The sequence below is a fragment of the Giraffa tippelskirchi genome, chromosome 12 (genome assembly GCF_054371585.1).
Source record: "Giraffa tippelskirchi isolate mGirTip1 chromosome 12, T2T-mGirTip1v1.2.pri, whole genome shotgun sequence".
Classification (NCBI taxonomy): domain Eukaryota; kingdom Metazoa; phylum Chordata; class Mammalia; order Artiodactyla; family Giraffidae; genus Giraffa; species Giraffa tippelskirchi.
Genome location: NC_137286.1, coordinates 91,082,468 through 91,105,719, shown reverse-complemented (window position 1 = coordinate 91,105,719; position 23,252 = coordinate 91,082,468). Strand labels below are relative to the sequence as shown.

The 23,252-nt window shown below is 40.4% G+C and overlaps 1 protein-coding gene across 1 annotated transcript in view; it reads right to left on the bottom strand.

The window, feature by feature from the left end:
• LOC145528635 (uncharacterized) overlaps nt 1-20,762 on the bottom strand; it is a 576,677-nt gene extending 555,915 nt beyond the window's left edge. Inside the window, exons 1-2 of the mRNA XM_081547288.1 lie at nt 20,408-20,762; nt 14,765-14,856 (exon numbers count right to left, since the gene is read on the bottom strand). Of these exons, the coding sequence (XP_081403414.1) occupies nt 14,765-14,856; nt 20,408-20,762 (447 nt within the window). The remainder of the gene's footprint in view (nt 1-14,764; nt 14,857-20,407) is intronic.
• Between the last annotated feature and the right edge of the window lie 2,490 nt (nt 20,763-23,252).

Genomic DNA, 23,252 nt, shown 5'->3' with positions numbered 1-23,252 from the left:
TCTCTATACAAATCAAAATAGAATTACACTACTATTTCAATTTAACATTTCCTAATGAAGGGTTGATGGTTGTTACGTTACATGAAAACCCAACTCTGTAAGCCATTTATAATTAATTCAAGTAACTCAATTGTTGCAAGAGTTTGCCTTGGTTTTTCCATTTTGTCAATATAAGAATGCTTCACAACTTCATCATATGGGTCAGCTGCAAATCTCAGAGATCCTTTAGCCATGAACATTAAAGACTGTAGTAACAAGATGTAATGTTCTACAACAAAAATTTCTGGAGCAGTAAAGATGGTGACTATCAAAGAGGTAAAAGGTAATGATGTGGTTTGATACCTCTGACCCAGTGATATGTCAAAATAGTCTAAACGAGTCATTTCATTTTTTCAGTACTTTAAATTTTTTTTAATGAATTGTTTTCAAGTTTGTACTTCTTGAACTGAGAAACCTATTAACTCAGGAATAAGTCAGGCAAAATGTGTTACATGTTAGCAAGTTTTTGCATAGCTCTGCTTGCGTTATTTTTTCTGATTCCAAAGTCAAATTCCTATAGTCCTTAAACAGTACTTTATACTCAACTCAGCTTTCAGTAGGATTAGGCACAGGTGACCTTTCCTTCCTCTCTGAAGCACTTTTCTCTCTTGACTTCCCTGACCATATATTCTCCTGGATTTCTTTCAACGCCATTAGATGTTTCTTCTCAGCTTCCTTTGCTGGCTCCACCTCATTTTTCCCACCTTGAAATTATTGGTGTTACTCAGAGCTCAATCTTAGACTTTATCTCATGCATTCCTAAGGCAAACACATCCACTCCTGAGACCTTTAAGCTATTTCTTACTTGAAATCCAATACTGTATCTCTGGCTTAGACATCTTCTCTAACTCAACGTCTGCACTTGGATGTGTTACAGAAAGCTTAACGTAACATGAGAGATATAAAAAAGCTAAAATTTAAGTGTTAAGTTTAGACTCAAGAACTGTCTAGAAGGGCAGCATATTTCTATTTATCCTTTGCTGTAATATCTCTCCAACAGCTTTTTTTTAAAAAATCTACTGAGGTCTATTGAAATACAATAAACTGCACAGTTACAGTGTATAAATTGATTAGTGTTGACAAATACATTGTAAAGCAATCACTGCAAAGATAATATTTTATCACCTTTAAAGTTTCACCCTGTCCTTTTGTAATCCCTCCCTCTCTCCACTCCTTTTCCAGGCAACCGTTGATTTACTTTCTGTCACTATAAATTAGTTTACATTTCCCAGAATTCTATATAAATGGACTCATACAGAATATACTCTTCTGTGCTTAGATTCCTTCACTCATCATAATGATTTTTTATTGAAGCATAGTTTATTTACAGTATTATCTCAGTTTCAGGTGTACAACATAGTGATTCAGTATTTTTATAGACTATACTCCAGTTAAAGTTGTTATAAAAATGGCTATATTTCCCTGTGCTATTCAACATAACCTTTTGCTTATTTGTTTTACACATAGTAGTTTCTATTTCTTAATGCCCTACCCCAACTTTGCCTCTCTCTCTTTCCTTCTCCCCATTGATAACCACAAGTTTGTTTTCTATGTGCCATGCCATGCTAAGTCGTTTCAGTCATGTCTGACTCTTTGTGACCCTATGGACTGTAGCCTGCCAGGCTCCTCTGCCCATGGGAGTCTCTAAGCAAGAATACTGGAGTGGGTTGTCATGCCCTCCTCCAGGGGACCTTCCCAACCCAGGGATCGAACCCACATCTGCAATGGCAGGCAGATTCTGTACCACTAGTGCCACCTGAGAGGCTCTTTTCTCTATATTTTCACCATAATGATTTTGAGATTCATCCATGTTGCTGTGTGTAGTCACAGCTCATTCCTTTTTATCGCTGAGTAGTATTCCCTGGTAGCTCAGCTGGTAAAGAATCTACCTGCCATGCAGAAGACCCTGGTTTGATTCCTGGGTGGGGAAGATCCCCTGGAGAAGGGTGAGGCTACCCACTCCAGTATTCTTGGGCTTCCCTGGTGACTCAGACAGTAAGGAATCCACCTGCAATGCAGGAAACTGGGTTCAATTCCTGGGTTGGGAAGAGCCCCTGGAGGAGGGCATGGCAACCCACTACAGTATTCTTGCCTGGAGGATTCCCATGGACAGATGAGTCTGGTGGGTTACAGTCCATGGGATCGTAAAGAATCAGAAACAACTGAGCAACTAAGCACATCATACAGTGTTCCCCTGTACTATATATACCACAGTTTATTTTTCCATTCTCCTGTTGTGTTCATTTGGGTTGTTTTTATTTTTGTTTCTTATGTATAAAGCTGCTATGATCATTTATGTACAAATCTTTGTATGGACTTAAGCTGCTACTTTTTTTTTCTCTTGGGTGAACACCAAGATTGGAATGCCCAGATCATACAGTAGATATATACCTACAATCTTTAAGAAAATGCTGGTTCCTATTCAAGATGGCAACATAAGAGGTTCCTGAACTCACCTCTTCCCATGGACACAATGAATCTATAGTCAAATATGGAAGAATAAGTTCTGAAAGAAATTCAGAAACCATCTAACGGACTCCTACACATTGGGTGGGCAAGAAAAATAGCATAGTGAAATGAGTAGGAGAAGCTGATACACAATCTTGCCATAAACCCCAATCCTGACAGGGTATTACACAACCGAGAGGGAGCTCACGACTCCTACCTTCTTCCTGAGGTGTGAACAGCTTGGACTCCCATATCTAGAGCCCCAATTTTTAAGACTGCCTGAGAGAAGGACATTCAAAACATTTCGCTTTGAAAGTCAACAACCTGCATCCATACGACACACAAGACTATTATAGCAAATTCAGTGACCGTCCTTGAAGGGCTCACACAGACTCACCATGGCTATCCCCTCAGGACCCAACACAGAGGCAGCACACAAAACCTCACACGGTCTTTTTTAAAAGAGGTCTATTTGCTTATCTTAAAAGCTGTAGCCTTGGACTGACCTGATGATCCAGTAGTTGAAAATCTGCCTGCCAATGCCAGGGACATGGGTTCGATCCCTGGTCTGGGACGATTCCACATGCCATGGGGCAACTAAGCCTGTGTGCCACAGCTACTAAACCCGCTCTCTGGAGCCTCTGCTCTGCAACAAAAGAAGTCACAACAGTGAGAGGCCTGCATAACACAACTAGAGAAAACCTATGCAGCAATGAAGACACAGTGCAGCCCCAAATTTTTTTTTTAATTTTTTTTTCTAATTTTTAAGAAAGCTGTTGCCTTGTGATGTAAATTATGTCTAAGAACCCTGACTGCAATAATCTCCAAAGACCACAGAGGAGAGCAGGCATCATCTCTCCGTCCTCACTCTGCCTCACTCCAGGTCACTGGTATCTCCTGGGAAAGAGCTGGTATGCAGGGCTTGGAGTTCTTCTAGGAGTTTTATGGTTTCAGGTTCTTACATTTAAGTCTCCACACTAGAGTTTTCCCCTCAGTCTCCAGCCCCCAAGGGTTCCTTTTCCTGATTTCTCTAGCCAGAAGGACTGGTTTTTCATTTAAAATTTTATCTGCCCATAGTGCCATAATGGTACCCACCGTTGGTATAAAGCTGTAAGAAAGAAGGGAGGAAAGGGACTCTCACCACCACATGGTGACTAATCTAAGTGTCCCCCTCCCCCAACAATCTGTCTTCTGAGATTTAGTTTTCAGAGTCCTCAAACAGAGAGAGGTTTTTTGCCTTTTTTTTTTTTTTTTGGTTTTGGTTCATTTGTTTATATTTTGTCCAGTGTTTACAGTTGTATGTAATGAGTCACGAAGATGGCTATATTGAGAGATGATTTACTACATGCTGGAACCAAATTCCTTGGTTTAGCTTAACAGGCTGAAAACTGGGGCTATTTCTTTGCCATCCCAGTTATTTAAATTGAAAAATTCCAACAGGGACTTGGGCACATACATGTGCTTGCATGTGTGTGTGTGTGTGTGCATGTGTGATAAGCACTTGAACTATGTATGTACTAGTATAAATTCTTATTTCAAAGTGGAATTGCAAGGCTTAAATAAGATAATGGAAATAAAGTGTCCAGTACAGTGTCTAGTAAATTGCAAACACAGGTAAATATTAGTTCCTTTTACTGCTACTGAGTATATAGTACACTGAACTGCAGTGACCAGTGTTTTCAAACAAAAATAACTATGATGGGAAGTTAGGTTACTTAGACATGTAATTGGCATCTAATGATTACAGACACTGTTTCTCTTTCTGTTTGTTATCATATGCTGCTTCGTCATTCTCTTTTGTTTACTCTTTCTCTTTGTTGACAATAATCAGTTATGTCATTGGGCTGACAGTGAAGTCATGCACACCTATAGTATCAACTAAAGAAGAGTCTGTTTCCATAGTTCTGGCCCATCCTAAAGACTCAAGTCAGTCCGCTGCCTGCTTTGCATCATTATCACATACGATGGAATTCCCTGAAAGGAAACCACAAAGAAAACAACTAACTTCTAGATCCAAACTCACTTCAAAGTGAAGAAGTTCTCCATATGTAGCTGAGAATACCAAGGTGCGCCCCCTGAATGGCACACAATATTCCATAACAATTAAGAAAAGATTAGTGCAACACAGTCTCCAAAAAGGGGATCTGAAGGAAATGGAAGAGAGATGGAATGGGGGAAAAGTAAAGAAAGACTGAGTGAGAGAAAGAGAGAAACTAAAGCTTCCCTGTTTCCTAAAAGTGTAGGAAGAATACCAGTCAAAATATAATCATTCAAATCCTTTTTAGTCTTGCAGCTGTAACAATATGACCCAATCCCACAGAAGTCAAAGCCATTTGCCATAAATAGAGGTGTCCCATCACCCCCAGGTCATGCGCAGAACGGCTTTCCTGAGGCCCCTATTTCTGGTACTCCGCAAGCAAAAAAATAGAGTGTTTTTAAATGGAGAGTTGAAATGCAGTCTGCACAGAATTTAAACCCCTCTGATTACCCTCTAAATATAACCATATCCACCAGCTTTTCTAGTGGCCTTGGTTTGACAAGTATGGACCCCATAACCTACCCTCCTCAGCCTATTTCATCCATTTTTTCAATAAAAGCAATTCTAAAAAGTTGACCAGGGGAAAATCTGTTTCCATAGATAGCTCTGCTCCATTCTAAAGCTCTAACCCCGCTCACTGCCTGCCTTGCATCATGGTCACACATAAGAAAACAGCCTGAAAGGAAACCATGAGAAAAACAATAACCTTCTAAATCCAATCTCACTTCAAAATGAAGAAGTTCCCCATATGTAACCAACTACAGAGCTGACATTTTTTCATGCAGCTCAGTTTTCCAATCGGGCCAAATGTTTGGAACTTCCAGACTATGGGCCCATAGGAGCAGATCTCTAAAAGATTCATTTTTGGGATAACAAGGTCTATTTTTGGTCTGTAATCAATCAGAAACTGGAGGAAAGCAGGACTATGTGATTACTGATTGCCAAGTGTCATAGAGCAGGTCCACAGCAACTATAAGTCCATATAAATGTGATTCTCACTCTGATGTCATAAAGGTCAAATGTAACTAAAGATAGAATAGAGAAGGATGTTCAGAGCACATATGCAAGTATTTTTTAAAAGAAGTAGATTACACTATTGAAGCATTTTGTTGGCTCCTTTACTTCATTTTGCTGCAAGTCAGTAAAAGAAAAAGAGAAAATTTTAAAAAGTTTAAAAAAAACAACTTCTTGGAAATTTTTATTATTCCTGGATAGCATTATAGAAAAATCATGCTTGGGATATCACATTTAGTCACTACTTTGCTCAAGCATTCTGCCAAGCATGTTTACGGTAACTTCTTTCAGTTTCACAAACACTGTGAAGTTAATCTCCATTTTAGAGATGAGAAAACTGAGAATCAGAGATAGTAAGTGACTTAATCAAAGTCACAAAGCAAATGAGCAGTAGAGCTGGGATTCTAACTGTATCTCTCTGACTGCAAAGGCCCTTACATTTCTACTGTGACTAATGTAGAAGCAGCTGAGTGCTGGCCCTAGTTATTCATTCACTAACTCACTGAGTGACCATGAACAAGTTCCCCTATTTCTCTGGGACTTGTTTTCCTCATATGAAAACGGTGGCTTCCAAGGCTCCTTTCTGTACTACCTCATATGCCCCCAATGCAAGACTTCCCAACCCTTCCACTACCAAGGACTTTCTCTTCTTTCTTATATTTTTCCTCTTGGAAGACATCTTTAGAATGATGATTCTACCCAAATTTGTATCTCTCAAGGAATAACCGATTTATTTTTACCACTGTAATTAATAAATGATAAAAAATGCTATGTATCGGTTAGGGTCCAGTGAGGAAAATAGAAACCACAAGGTATTCTAAAACAGAGAAGATCCAACAGGAGGCATTTATTGCACAGATGATAGGAGAGCTGAAGGAGCACCCGGGAAATGGTGAGATGACCCAGAACACAGCAAGAGCAGGAAGCCACTGCCGTTCTATGGTTGATGAAACAATGAGAGGGGATGCTGTTGTTAAAAAGAGTCCAAAGCTGCAACCATCTAGCAGCAACCAGAACCACAGTGGAGGCTGCCTAGTGGGATGGAACTATAAACGGAGGGGCTGTCCAGTGGAAGCTAGAGCCACTGAGAAAACACAACCCACGAAGGAGGCAGAGCCCAAGGCAGAATAGAAAGGAAAGATCTCTGGTTTCGCCCCGTCTTCCACCCTCCAGACTTTCTCTGATGTCTCCCATTAGCTGAACCTAGGGGCTTCCCTGGTAGCTCAGCTGGTAAAGAATCTGCCTGCAATGCAGGAGATCCCGGTTCAATCCCTGGGTTGGGAAGATCCCCTGGAGAAGGGAAAGGCTACCCACTCCAGTATTCTGGCCTGGAGATTTCTGACTGTATAGTCCATGGGGTCACAAAGAGTTGGACACAACTGAGAGACTTTCACTTTCACTTCACTCATAAAGTAAGTTTGCAAGTAAACCTGGGAACTATAATTCCCTTTGATACAGAGCAGAGCAAGGAAAGGTGGACAATGGATTTGAGTGAAAGCAAATGATCCACATTACTCCCCATTTAACTGGTAATCAGAGCTTCTGATCAGTATTTAACAACAAAGTGACCCAATGAACTAGATAGAACTCTGGCCAAAAGCAAAGCAACTTAACATCTTATTTAGCCCACAACGCATTGCCTCAGACTAAATGTACACTCTCCACTGGGCACTCTAAAATAGTTTTGATATCTTTTGGAACCCTCACATGACCAGGGACATCAGTTTGGGAATCATAATTTACATTTCACCAGAATGTGATTCTTATAAAATGGTGAGATCTAGACTCAAAGAACAGTGAGAGGGGAAACTGCTTCCTATATCTAACTCTGCCTGAAGCGACCCTCAGGAAATGACTTCCTTTTCTTTGCCTCTCAAATTTTCAGTTTACAAATGAGTAGTCAAAAATTACTAGTAATCTCTAGAATTACAAATCATTATGAAATCATTACTAATTAATCTCCAGAGTTACTAAATGAAATTATGTAGCAGAGCTCTAAATTTACTCACACCACACCCAGGATATGTACCACATTTCTGAGTCTAAAATGTACTTTTTTTGCATTTTAACATCCTAAAATTTAAATATGCCATTCCATAACCTGCCATGGGCTTTCCTGATGGCCCAGACACTAAAGAATCAGCCTGCAATGAAGGAGACCCAGGTTTGAACCCTGGGTCAGGAAGATCCACTGGAAAGGGAATCAGTTCAGTTCAGTAGCTCAGTCATGTCCAACTCTTTGCGACCCCATGGACTGCAGCACGCCATGGACTGCAGCATGGAAAAGGGAACAGCTACCCACTATTCTTGCTTGGAGAATTCCATGGACAGAGAAGACTGGCGGGCTACAGTCCATGGGGTCACAAAGAGTCAGACGTGACTGAGCAACTAACATTTTCACTTTTTCATAGTGAAAAAGTGACCTGCCACAGTAGTTGTGATGGTCAGTTTTATGTATCAACTTGGCTAGGCTTACAACCATCAGGTATTCATGCAAACACTAATCTAGGTGTTACTATAAGGTTTATAGACGTGATTAAATAATCAGGTGACTTTTTTGTAAATTTTTTAAAAATAAATTTATTTGTATCTTTTTTAAGTTTTTATTTTATATTGGAATATAGTTGATTAACAATGCTATGTTAGTTTCAGGTGCATAACAAAGTGATTCAGTTCAGTTATATATATATATATATATATACATATATATATATATATACACACATATATATATATATACACACACATACACACACACACACACACACACACACGTGTATCTACTCTTTTTCAAATTCCTTTCCCATTTAGGTTGTTACATAATATTTAGCAGAGGCCCCTGTGCTCTACAGCAGGTCCTTGTTGGTTATCCAGTTTTAATATAGCAGTGTGTACATGTCAATTCCAAACTCTCTATCTCTTCCCCCAACCCTTCTCCCTGATAACCATAAGTTCGTTCTCTAAGACTGTGAACCTGTTTCTGTTTTGTAAAAATAAAATTAGAATATTCTTTAACACCATACAAAAAATAAGCTCAAAATGAATTAAAGATCTAAATGTGAGGCTACATACCATAAAACTCTTAGAGGAAAACATAGGGAGAACACTCTTTGACGTAAATCACAGCAGTATCTTTTTTGATCTGTCTTCCAGAGTAATGGAAATAAAAATAAACAAATGGGGCTCAATTAAACTCAAAAGCTTTTACACAGCAAAGGAAACCATAATCAAAAAGAAAAGACAACCCACAGCATGGGAGAAAATATTTGCAAACGATGTGACTGAAAAGGGATTAGTCTCCAAAACTTACAAACAGCTCATGTGGCTTAATATTATCAAAACAAACAACCCAATCAAAAAATGAGCAGAAGCTCTAAATAGACATTTCTCCAAAGAAGACATACAGATAGCCAAAAGGCACATGAAAAATGTTCAACATCGCTAATTATTAGAGAAATGCAAATCAAAACTACATTGAGATATCACCTCACACCAGTCAGAATGGCTGTCATAAAAAAAATCCATAAACAATAAATGCAGGAGAGCGTGTGGAGAGAACAGAACCCTCCTACACTGTTGGTGGGACTGTAAATTGGTACAGCCACTATGGAAAACATCATGGAGATTTCTTAGAGAACTAAAAATAGAGCTATCATATGACCCTGCAATCCCACACTGTTTACAATAGCCAAGACACGGAGGCAACCTAAATGTCCAACAACAGAGGAATGGATAAAAAAGATGAGATAAATATATATATATATATATATATATGGAATATTATTTGGGCATTAAAAAGAATGAAATAGTGCCATTTGCAGCAACATGGATGGACTGTCATATGAGTGAAGTAAGACAGAGAAAGTGAAATATTGTATGATATCACTTATTTGTGGAATCTAAAAGAAATGATACAAATGAACTTATATACAAAATCAGTTGACTTTAAGTAAAGATTATCCTAGATAATCTGGGTGGGACTTATTCAATCTCTTAATAATATCTCCTACTAGTTTTGTTTCTCCAGTTGAATGCTTACTGATATAATAGCTTTATTTCTTTTTTATAATTCATAAAATAATGGTTATTCTATTAATCAATAGCTTTGATAAAATACAGGACTTCCTACTTTCTTTCCATAACCCATATGATCATCCTCATAAGCTCCTAACCTCTAAGCCTGGGAAAAAAATTAAAGGACTTTCCAATTGGCAAACTTGATCTGATGCAACAATTACTGTAGTTCCTTTAATAACTGCTTAATCTATTTGGGGCGAATCACCTCTCCTTCCTCATTCTCCAACCCAAGATGATGGCTGGTTCACAAATGACGATGTGATAGAGAAGGAGAGGGGATCCTTGGTGCCATATGGGGTCATCTGGATTCTAGAGAGTGGCTGGACTAATTTCTCCATGAACTGGTGACCACAGAAGTACAAATAAGTCTGCCTGGTCATGTGAGGTCACATGCTGGCACTCACTGCTGGAGCTCATGATTTAAGATATTTATCCTCTTCTTTAAGTTCCCACCAAATATGAACCCCTGTCCCATATTAGGGCCTCTGTTAGTTCACCAGGACCCTCAGCATCTCTACCTCCTCTCCCTGGGCATAAAGTAACTTAAAAGGCCCAAGGAATCTAGAATAAAGGCTTAGTTCTCAACACCACTTGCGTTTACTCATATGCCACACTGGTGTACCAACCCCACACCTGCAACTTTCAGTATACTAGTCCAAAGGAGCAAAGGTTTCTTTGGATCCCTTATTCCAATATGAATGACACTTTCTAAAGCCCCTCCCCTTCCCTATCCTGTATTGGACCCTGAAAGAAGAGAAACAAAGACCCTGACAACTGACTTCTTATTCCCACAATCCTCCCGGTCTGGAAGAGCAAACTTTGTGTATTGTTCCCTATTTCATATCTTCCTTCTACTCAAGGAGAGCAAGGTCCCTGGATCAACCTACAGAGGCAGCACAGGAATCTTCTAAACACTTCAGGAAGAAACTAAATGATCTGAGTCCTCCAAATCATATTCTTGATAAGCTCCAGATATCCAAAAGGGCCTCTTTCACTGGTTGACTGAGCTTACCTTGATAAGTAGCGCATGTGTGTGTGCTAGGTCACTGCAGAAAGAAAGTGAAAGTGAAAGTGAAAGTTGCTCAACTGTGTCCAACTCTTTGTGACTCCATGGACTATACAGTCCATGGAATTCTCCAGGCCAGAATACTGGAGTGGGTAGCCATTCCCTTCTCCAGGGGATCTTCCCAACCCAGGGATTGAACCCAGGTCTCCTGCATGGCAGGCGGATTCTTTACCAGCTGAGCCATAAGGGAAGCCCAGATCACTGCAGGAAACCCCCCAAATATCAAGATTTACAAAAGATGAAAATACACCTGGAAAAAATTTTAGTATATCATCTACATTACAAAGGCTTTTGTCACCATTAGGATCAAGAGTCTACATGCCACAAATGAACACAATACCCATAAATCCATTAAACAAATCCATTAAATCAGGAAGACTTGGATGGACTGATTGAGTCTTACTGAATCAATAATGGGTAACACATAGAGCAGCAAATCCAGGTCTTGCCACTTAAATATCTGAGCTCTGCCACCTCCTCTGCAAAACCCTTTACTACAATGTGAAAATGCTTTATAAATTTCAAGTGCTATGTGCATACAAGGTATTAGTATTACTCTTTTTGAAAGCATTAAAATCCTTGTTTCACTAGTTTTTAAAATTATATTACTCAGACTAAGTTCTTAAGTACTATTGGTCTATAGCCAATTTTCCCAGCTAAAGAAATCCATGGTCTCATTATGCTATAACATAACGTATTAGAGCAGCACTATTATTATTGTTCGTAGAGTCAAAGCTATGGTTTTTTCCAGTAGTCATGTGAGAGTTAGACCATAAAGAAGGCTGAGCACTGAAGAACTGATGCTTTCAAACTGTAGTGTTGGAGAAGACTCTTGAGAGTCCCTTGGACAGCAAGGAGATCAAACCAGTCAATCCTAAAAGAAATCAACCCTGAATGTTCATGGGAAGGGCTGGTGCTGAAGCTGAAATTCCAATACTTTGGCCACCTGATGCAGAGAGTCAACTCATTGGAAAAGACCCTGATGCTGGGAAAGATTGAGGGCAGGAAGAGAATGAGGGCGACAGAGGACGAGATGGTTGGATGGTATCGTTGACTCAATGAACATGAGTTTGAACAAACTCTGGGAGACAGTGAGGGACAGGGAAGCCTGGTATGCTGTAGTGCATGGAGTCGCAGAGTCAGACACGACAGAGCAACTGAACAACAATATTGTTATTGTTACTATTAGTACTAGTATCTAAATGAAATATGTTCCTTGTTTCAGCTAGGCATCTTAACATTTCTTCTTCCTTTTTCTGTTTATTTCCTAGTAATCTGAGAAGGATTGAACATATTTTTTAACCAAATTTTACGCAGTGTCATAGGACAATAATTATATCTAATTTGTTCAGTTTGCCATTTGAATCAAAATGTGTATTGCCTCATTTTTCAAACACTGCTGATATTCTATGGTTTTCAAGAATTTCAGCAAAATCTGGTATATACAAAGAAATTACAGAAATTCAGATTGTCCTGAATGTTGACTGTAGGTTACAGGACACCTAGTGGCTTGTAGTATTAAGAGAAGTCATATACTTCCTGAACTTAATGATGCTGACAAAGCCCAGAAGAGTTGGCTGATAAGAGCAAAAGCTAGCCCAAGTCAAACAAAAGTGGTGCCTGTGTCACTGCAACTCTTAAGAGCAAACAAATCCTAGACTCAGAATTAAATTCATTTGTCTGCATTCTCTGAACAACCATCACCAGCTATATTTAACGTGTACTTTAAAAAATTTTTGCTTTGTAATGTTAGCTCACACCACACCCACAAGGGCTGGGAGCTGCCTTTCTGAATCTAAGACAGGGCCCTTCGCTACGACTGCTAAGGACTGTGATCGTGAAATGCTCAGGCCTGTCTAACACCAGCTTTCATATGAGTTTGCATCCAGGGTGGTTACTGTAACTGTAACAGTGGCTTGGAGGCCTGCTCATCACAGCAGGTGGGTTTAATTACTTTTCTGATCAACTAGGTAGAGAAATACTTCATTTGGATTCTCTGTAGAGTGCTTTATTTGGTAATTGGTCTTAGAATAGAGGAGGAAAAAAAATATTTTTTGGCAGAAGCTAGGATCTCCAGACAGAATTACTAAGAGTCCTGTGTTTAAATAAAGAGGGTGCTGGCAAGGCCTTGATGAAGCTTACTTTGGCCATTCCAACAGTCAATGGCTCCAGGGGCCTCCATGGGGATGTTTGTTAGTCTGTTAAATTGTCATCTTTGAGGACATTTGATTTTTGGAGATGACAAAAGGTCATATGGAGCCAAGTCTACTAAACAAGAACTTTGGGGTTAAAAAAAAAAAGCTCCACTGAAAATATAACATTCTCCTGTGTGGTTCGCTCACTGGATTTAAAAGCGTTCAAAGGTAGAAATTTAAAAACATATCCGAGCACTAAGCTCAGAGTAGGCAATCAAAAAATATTTTATTGTCCTAGTAACTCAAAAAATGAGACATCATCAGACTAAGTACATAATCTTGCAAGGTTACTGATTTAAAGAGCAATACTGATTTGAATAAATAAATTCTGGAAATCTTAGTTTTTAAAAAAGTTTGATGACTTTACAATCTCATTGTCTCCATGCCCAAAGGAAAATAAAAACTCTTAGAAAGTACTTTCTAGACCTTCAGACATGGGCACTGTCTCATCCTGCCTTTGGCCTACACATATTATCAATAGTTGGTCACTTGGGAAGCATCATTCAGAAGACCAGATCATAAAAAGGCTTAGCAACCATATGAGAGGGACAATCCTAAAGGATTTCAATACCAACTTTGGACTACCATTATTAAAGGATTACCATTAACAACTTTGACTGAAAGTTCCATAGGTATCGGCAAAGTGTCACGGTTACCAAAAAAGTCAATGCAATCTCAGGCTTCAGGAATCAAAATACAGTGTTTAGCTTAATGTTTGCCAGGGGTCTGCTAAAATTTGTACTGATAAGGGAGCCTGGAGTGACATGATCACTTCCAGAAAAACTGAAGAACAGCAGAATAAAGCGACAGGCATGACGAGGGGACATAGAATAATAAAAAAATGAAGGACAACTGCCAGGCTTAAGGAAACTTCACCTGGAGAGGAGAAGTGCTGTGGGACACTCGATGATCCACCTATATCTACAAAGACTTATTGCATCTTCCTCTTCATCAAGAGGAGGAATTAGGACCGTAGACAGGAGTTATAGGAAAGTAGACATGGATTAGTATAGAACTTTATGAAAGTTAAAATGGTCCCAAAATGAAACAAGCTGCTGCCTAATGAGATAAAAAGGGGCCATTATCAAGAGGTGTTTAGGTAGAAATGATATGACTATTTGTCAAAAATATTGTAAAAGGATTTTTGCACCACAAATGAACAGATGATTGACCGGGAAGACATCTGAGGAACTTTCCCAATTCTCATAGCTCTTAATTCTAAATATTATCTGTGATCCCTACTGCATATGCTATATGTATGTATATACTTTACATGGGCCGTGGATTTCTCTAAACTCATTAAAACTACTGTGACCTTACCACTGAGAGGAAAAAATAATCTGTTACTCATTTCCTGACATAACTGCTATTAACCACTTATCATTATGAAACTTTCTTGCATTTTTTCAGTTCAATCTTACTACTAGCTAGGAAGTCTAACTGAAATACTTGCTGACTTGAGTGCTTAATATTCAGAAGTGGCCGGCAAACACTTACCAAGCACATTTACGTGTATGGCATTGCATTCAACACCTGCAAGAATGATAAGGCATAGTGTCTTCCCATATGGTTTCTATAGTTTAAAAGATCAACTTACATCTGAACAAAAAATTTAATATATGCAGTAGTAAGCAAGAAGCCACAGAACCTATAGAAGGAGCCCATGGTTTAAGGGAAGACTTTCTGGAGAGAATGATGGCTTGTCCAGTAAAAGTGAGCCAAGCAGATGAAAATGGGAAGGGTATGCCAGAGAGAAGGACTGTTGTGAAATGTAGAGTAGCACAATGTGAAAGGATCGCTAGTGTGTGAAAGGTCAAATGTGAAGCAGGGAGGGGCAGGAAATCAGGCTGTGGAGACAATGAGAAGGAATGCACAAAGCGTTCATACCCTATTACTTAGGAGCTTGGAGACCAGCCACAGCAGGACCGTAATCATGGCGGCAACGAGGTGAGGTCTGAGTCTGAGGTAGAGCAGTCCAGCTATAATGACAAAGAAAGCAAACTGAAAACGTGTAAATAAGAAAACTCATTTGAAGGATGATTTATTCACACAGAGTGTTGAAGATTTAATTTTGAAATCCCATTAGATTAAATCCTAGGTTAAATATAGTTAACACTCTAGGTTAAACACACACACAAGCACAGATACAATACAACACAATGGTGGTAAAAGCAACGGCTCACACGGCTGTTTCCACGATCCACCTCTCCCTCTACTTTCCCCTGCTAGGAACAGGACAGTCAACCAAACACAGCTCTTTCTTATTCAGCTTTTTCAGAAACACATCTGGAAACCACCACTCATCATCATCTTTGTCCTAATAAGCTGAAAAGCCGAAATATAAACATGCCCTTGAAGAAATAAATGTGGGAGATCTTTCTTTTTTTATTACTGATGAAAAGTCACCTTTAGCTTTCTTTCATATCATCATGGACTGGTGTAAAGGAGAAACCTGAAACCCAAGTTACATTCAGAGGTGACTGTTCTCACCACTGATCATTCTTTTGAGACCAGAATGAGAAAATGATGATCTTTACAAGCCTTAAAGTTCATCTCTGGGAGTCTCTGAGAGCAACCTGGCTTTACCTGGTAAGGTGCCCCACCTGAGATGGGACAAATAACACTCCTGATCTGCTCTTATTTCTTCAAAATGAAAATCTCCTGTTCAGTGTACACACCACAACTCTTTTATCCTCCTGTCTCCATACGTGAATATCCAGTATTGGTGACAGAGAGTCCCTTTTCTAGCACCTCTTATAAAACAGGTGTAATCTCCCATTTAAGTAAAGGAATGTTAACAGTAACATTCTAACAGTTTGGTTTAGAGTAGCTCAGTCTGACCATCCACACTACATTTCTCAAATGTGTGCATGTGTGAATAAAACTATTTCTTTTTTCAAAAGCAAAAACTAACTTCTACTTCCTTATAACTCTAAAACAAAGCCACAAAAAAAAAAAAAAAAAAAAACTTAACAGGAAAAAAAAATTCAGCAGCTTGGAGGGCTGGAGTTTTGCAACAATTTGCAAATGCTTCATGCATCTCACGAAAGACACCTCACAGTCAAAAGTGGTCAAGAAGAAAACCATTATATGGCCATCAGGTACAGAAAGATGCTTCTTCCTTTTTTTAATCTCTAATCCCCAAATTTTGTTATTTTCCACAGAAAAGTTTAATAACATGGAGCTATGGGAAGTCCTAGAATTTTGCTACTATATCTATCCAACCTAAAGAAGGGAAGAAACAGGGGTTCTGAAATGGAGAAGCTGGGGAAAAGCTTAGCTTGAAACAGTGCAGGAAAAACCAGTGGACATGGTGAGTGATCCTTTCCGGGTGAATGACCCCAGTGAATCTGGCATCCCTCATGGCCCCCGAATGTGTACAGTTGTTGTTGGTGATGCCTGGGTTTCTATGATTTGTGCTTTTACTTAACTTTCCTTGGTTCTGCTCTGCCTTCTCCAGAAAATTGGAAGGGTGGGTTCTGTAACTTCAACTTCCTCTTAAACTACAAACAACTAATAAAGTGCTCGCCACATATGGGGCACACGAACAAGGCCAACTGTCTTGACGACAAAGTGAACTAAAGCAGAACTTGCCACTGAACGTGGAAATTCCCCGGAGGAGAACCAGTCTGAGGCTCCATCCACGGAGTTCAAGACCGATCCCTTCTGAAGACATGTATGCTTTCACTGAGAATGAATACCATCCCCCTTTGAACAATGGATCTCACAGTTCACTGAAACAGTGAACAACGTTTGAGTTACAGCTAACATTTTAAAGCTTTACCAAAACTTGAAACTTATATGGTAAATCATTTAGGTCTCAATACAAAAGTCACTTCCACAGAAAGGCCTGTTCAAACTACCAAGCTAAAGACAGGTTTAATGACTCTCTACCTTATAATCCAATTTTTAACCTTCTGCTTAGTACTTATCTGTACCTGAAATTATTGCACTAACTTATGGTTTACTAGCTTAACACATATTCATTTATCAGCTTACTGTCTATTCCACTCACTAGAATGTACAAGATCAGGAATGCTGTCCTTCTCTGCTTTATCCCCAGCCTCTAGAACAGAGTCCTGCATATAGCATGTACTGATTAATCTTTGTTGAATCTCAAATATTGGTTACACCTCTTCCTGTCTAGTGTACAGGCTTACTCTGGATGAGGTTTTTAAAATTTAGAGAACACATAGACATTAAAATTAAATAGGGACTGGAGACCACTTGGGACATGAGCATAGTAAGACAAATAGTTCCATTAGATGAATGCTGGGTGAAATCATTTTCTTAGAAAATACCCATTAATCATTTTAAAAGATAGTTTACTGGAAAATATACAGCTAAAGAATAAATGTGAAGTCGTTTTTCGAGAGCTGCTGGCATGGAGAACAGATTCCTAGGCTACAGGAAACAGGTACATCGTGGAGCAGGACACTTAACCCTTGATTGGAACCAGTTACATGATCTGTGGTGCCCAGTGCAAAATAAAAATCCAGAGTGATGTGCTCAAAAAGAGTTAAGAACTTGAAGATGGCAAAAGCAGAGCCTTAAAACAAATGCAGGGCCCTTCTGAATGTGGGGCCCTGTGTCCCCTGCCCATGACACTGGACCTGCTCCTTCTTCATCCACAGTAATAAAATGGGCCAAGCAAGGTAGTAGAGACACTAACCAGAATGGTAGCTTTTTGAAGTTGTGTGTAACTAAGACCAGAGACTTCTTGGCTCATCACTGACATCTGTGTGGATGTGTGGGATGAGACAGAGAGAGAGAGAGAGAGTTGCACTCATGTAAGCACATACTGCCATTCCATTACCTAGTAGTAAGCAACTGTCACCAAAGAGTGACAATCTGGTCAGGAAGAAGGACTTGCAGAGAACACAATGTGTCTATGCACAGACGAGGGGAGACTGAGAGAAACCAGGGAAATCAACCAATCTCTAGTAGCAAAAAGATGTGTCGTGGAAAAAGGGAAAGTTGTCCCAAATTGGAATAAAGTAATTATGGTCTACTTTCTAATTTTCCCAAAAGCCACTTTTGCTCACTTCCAACCTCACAGGAGCCAATAAATTTATTTTTCTTGAGGTGTTTTTTTTTTTTTTAATTGGAGGATAACTGCTTTACAACTTTGTGTTGGTTTCTGTCATACAACATGAATCAGCATAAGTATACATATATACCTCCCTCTTGAGCCTTCCTCCCACCCCTCATCCCACTCTGCTAGTTCATCACAGAGCACCGAGCTGAGATCCCTGTGTTATACAGCAGCTTCCCACGAGCGATCTATTTTACACATGGTACTGTATATATTTCAACACTACTCTCAATTTATCCCACCATCTCCTTCCCCTGCTTTGTCCACAAGTCCATTCTCTATGTCTGTGTCTCTATTTCTGCTCTGAAAATAGATTCATAAGTACCATTTTTCTAGATCTGAGTTTTATTTATGCTATAAAATGTACCAAGTGATGGTTAAAGGGGACATCAGGCCCAGTCGTGTGATGCTGGTAGATGCTTTTTAAGAAAACAACATTGTCCTTCACCTCCCCCACTCCAGTCACCCCTGCTCATGCCCACAGATCTCGCCTGGAAAACTGGAGTGAGTCTGTGAGGGTCTCCAGCTAGGGCCCTGCTGCAGCTGGGTGGCAGGAGCTGGGGACACTTCTCCTGGCTCCCACCTGCTGGTCAGGGCCTTGAAGAATTTGCCTTGCCTTGAGTTCCACCAGGACCTATTCTGTGCTCAGACTTTGCTCTGAACATGTGTAAAGGGGAGAAGTCAGCCCTTCCAGATCTCTCTCTTAAGTTATTTTATCATGGACTAGTGTGTGCTCTTTAAAAAAAAAAAAAAAAAAGGATCTTTCCTATCAGGAAAAATAGTTATAGTTCAGAACGAGATAGCTGAGCTTTTCAAGGGCCTACATATACCAATCTTAAGATCCATCTCTGACCAAGCAGCTTCAACCTTGTAGAACCTCTACCAGGGCAAGGAGAGGCTCCAGGGCCCCCTTGGGAGTTTTGGTTGATCCTAGGCTGGGGGAATAAAAGAATGTTCAAACTGCACTCATCCCACATGCTAGTAATGCTCAAAATTCTCCAAGCCAGGCTTCAACAGTACATGAACCGTGAACTTCCAGATGTTCAAGCTGGATTTAGAAAAGAAAGAGGAACCAGAGATCAAATCACCAACATCCGTTGGATCATCGAAAAAGCAAGAGAGTTCCAGGAAAACATCTGCTTCTGCTTTATTGACTACACCAAAGCCTTTGACTGTGTAGATCACAACAAACTGTAGAAAATTGTTCAAGAGATGGGAATATCAGACCACCTGACCTGCCTCCTGAGAAATCTGTATACAGGTCAAGAAGCAACAGTTAGAACTGGACATGGAACAACAGACTGGTTCCAAATTGGAAAAGGAGTACGTCAAGGCTGTATATTGCTTATTTAACTTATATTCAGAGTACATCATGAAAAATGCCAGACTGGATGAAGCACAAGCTGGAATCAAGATTGCTGGGAGAAATATCAATAACTTCAGCTATGCAGATAACACCACCCTTATGGCAGAAAGCAAAGAACTAAGGAGCCTCTTGACGAAAGTGAAAGAGGAGAGTGAAAAAGTTAGCTTAAAACTCAACATTCAGAAAACTGAATCATGGCATCTGGTCCCATGGTATGATTTTAAAGAATGTAACGACACTTGAATATGGCCCACCACTACAAGGCTTATAGTGCAAAGCCAGAACTAAGACCTAGCTCACCCCCTCCCCTATGTGAAGACACAAAATTCTGTGACCTGGGCCCTCATTCGGCCATGTTACCATCATGAAATCAGATTTTCAGCCTCCAGAACCATGAGAAATAGATTTTCGTCGTTTGTAAGCCACCGGATCTGTGATATTTTGTTTTAGCAGCCTGAACAGACTAAGAAGCAGTAAAATGACAGCAGGTATTGAGTCTAAGAGAGCCAAAGAGGCTTCAGAGAGAAAGGGATATCCTACCTATATTTATATCAGACCCCCGAGGGGTTCCTATGTTACGTCAGCAAACAAACCAGCTCTGCACTTTTGTGGAAAGAACGTGAAAATGAGGCAAGCCTTGCTGAGGTGGACTTACAACATGACGCAAGTAGTTACCAAACAAGATACAAAGAGGGTAGAACCATATGTAAGAATGACAGAATCGTTTAAAATAAATCTCACATAACAAAGGGATAAAGTAAAGGCTCAACTTCAGCATCCACCCTACAAAGTTCTTCAAACATGAAAACCTCAGAAATGCACTGACAACATCGCATACTAGGGAAAGAAATGTGAGGAAAAGCGTACCTATCGCTTTCATTTTCGTTCTTTCTCTCAAAAACCGTCTAGTTATGCCTCCAGGCATTGTCTCCACCAGAATAAACTCCCCTCAAACTGGCTGGCTTTGGTCCATTGTTACCTTGTTCTTTCTCAGATACAAATGTCACCGGGGTACATTACCCACTGAGGTCCCCGGGGAAAAAACAAGATAGAATTAACCTCCACTTACTTATAGGGTACTGAGTGTAGAGGTCTTGTACCCAGCACTTCAGACCAGAGTTACTAGTGCAAGATGGCTGTGCCCACACCTCAGCTGGGCCGTTGCAAGCAGAGCTGCAACAGGACCCCACGATGCAAGATGGCGGCAGCGGCCGTGTACAGAGATGGCGACTGCGTGACTCAAAGTGGCGGTGGCAGCCGTGTACAGACACGTTGACTGGACCTGGAGCGGCAGCAGCACAGCTGCACAGCTGCACCCAGTCCCACAAGAAGTTCGCTTCTTCCGCCTGCTGACGAGACCCTATAAGACAGCCCTGTCCGTGGGAACAGCGTGTGCTCTGGAGTGCAAGCTCACACCTCTCCATTCTTTGACCAAGTAAGCTTTTCTTGCTTCTGAGCAGAATACTGTCTCATTCGATTGCCTCGAGTCACACCGAATAGAAGGACTCTTGTTGGGGCAGACTCAGGAGTGTAGGTAATACTGAAGCAGTCCTTTTTATCTTTTAAACAGACTACATGCTGCGTGCTTGCTAAGTCTCTTCAGTCGTGTCCAACTCTTTGCAACCCTATGGACTGTAGCCCACCAGGTTCCTCTGTCCATGGGATTTTCCAGGCAAGAATCCTGGTGTAGGTTGCCATGCCCTCCTGCAGGGGATCATCCTGACCCAGGAATCGAACCCACATCTGTTACGCCTCCTGCCCTGGAGTTAGGTTCCTTACCACTGAGCTATCTGGGAAGCCCAAACAGACTACATCTTGCTGAAATTTTCTCTGTGCTGTCAAAATGATTCCCACTATATTTCAAAAGGAATATTACGTGAAGTGCACTGTTTGTTCTAGGGTATTTTCTCTTACAGGGCTTCCCAGGTGGCACTAGTGGTAAAGAATCCATCTGCCAATGCAGGAGACACAAGAGATAGGGGTTCAATTCTGGGTTGGGAAGATCCCCTGGAGAAGGTAATAGCAACCCACTCCAGTATTCTTGCCTGGGAAAATTCCACGGACAGAGGAGCCTGGTGGCTATAGTCCATGGGGTCACAAAGAGTCAGACATGAGTAACTGAGCACATTCTTTCTCTCTCTTATGTGTGAGGAACTGTGAAGTACCCATGTTTAACTGCTTGAAAGTATCATCGGGAGGTTCTTGCTTGGAAGGTACTGCTTACCGCTGGTTAGGAAGAGGGTTTTGTATTTCGCAGGCTCTTGTTTTCTTGTGTAAGGTCTGAGATGTGGAGGTTAGAGAGGGCTGCACATTGACAGTAACCAGATAACTTCCAAATACTCAGTGTTTGAGCTGAAAATTCAGCCTAGTTCAGCCCTGTGGTGCCTCCTGCCTGGGCATGAGAGGGGCAGTCACATTGAGAGTCTCTCCCCTCACTTCCTTTGTGTCTGGGCTTCCCTTGTGGCTCAGCTGGTAAAGAATCCACCTGCCATGCAGGAGACCTGGGTTCGATCCCTGCGTTGGGAAGATTCCCTGGAGAAGGGAAAGGTTACCCACTCCAGTATTCTGGCCTGGAGAATTCCATGGACTGTATAGTCCATGGGGTCACAAAGAATTGGACACGACTGAGCAACTTTCACTTCACTTTCACCCCTCACTTCTTTTCCTATTATAGTATTAGTATCCTTCCTCTTCTTCTGTGAAATGTTCCTCAAACCCTGCTCTGAAACTAGTTTTTCTTTCTGTCAAGTTCCCATTTCACTCAGCTATTACAGCCCTTATCGCATTCATTTGTCTATTACAGTTAGATGTTTCTACATCTCTCTCCATCACTTCTTAGGAGTAAGAACTGTTATAATTCATCTCTGATTTTTTTCTCTGTTGGCATGGAACACAGTGCTTTACAGTTAGTAACTCTTTGGTAGGTTGAATTCTATTAACTTCCATCTTTGCATGAAACAGACAATCTGATCAATTTATTTTCAGCAACATGTAAACAGACTGCTTTAACTTTCCACTAAACTTCATCCTTGAATTTGCAGTGTCATGCATTAAGTTCTTGTATACGTGCTATCAGCCTAAAAAGATTACAGGGTGACTTAAAGTGTAGCCCACACTTTAGTGCAGCTCACACTTCTGTCCTAGGTCATCCCAGACAGCTTCTTTTCTCATTTTTCCCTCAGTGATCTTACATATGTCCACAACATCAACTACCACTCAGAGACCAGTGACTCCCAAATTTCATGCCTCTGGCCCTCAAGCTTCAAAACTATACATCTAATTATCCATCCACATATTCATCTGAATGTCTCACAGATAACTCAAATTCAACGTGACAACCATTCTCTTAAAAAATCACACCAGTTTCTTGGGGCCAGCAGATGATAACTACCATGTGTGGTCTGAAGGATGCTAAAAGCCTCTACACTTTGCCTAACATTTCTACTATAAGAGCTATTCCTTTGGATCAAGGTATGAGATTCTCATAGATATCCACTGAAAACAACATAGTATATAAATTAATGTGATCATTTTGTTATGACTCCCCTTATTTGTGATGCAAGAAAAGAACAAATTCTCATGACCTTATTCTACCTTCTAATGAGATAAGACTGATGGCAAGCTATAAAAGAGAAAACAACATGTGCTTGGTCCCATATTTTGTTTAAACCTAGAGAGGGCCCATTTTATTTCCTTGGTAAATTTATAATTGATGCTTTTGAACTGTGGTGTTGGAGAAGACTCTTGAGAGTCCCTTGGGCTTCAAGGAGATCAAACTAGTCCATCCTAAAGGAAATCAGACCTGAATATTCATCGGAAGGACCGATGCTAAAGCTGAAACTCCAATACTTTGGCCACCTGATGCGAACAACTGACTCACTGGAAAAGACCCTGATGCTGGGAAAGATTGAAGG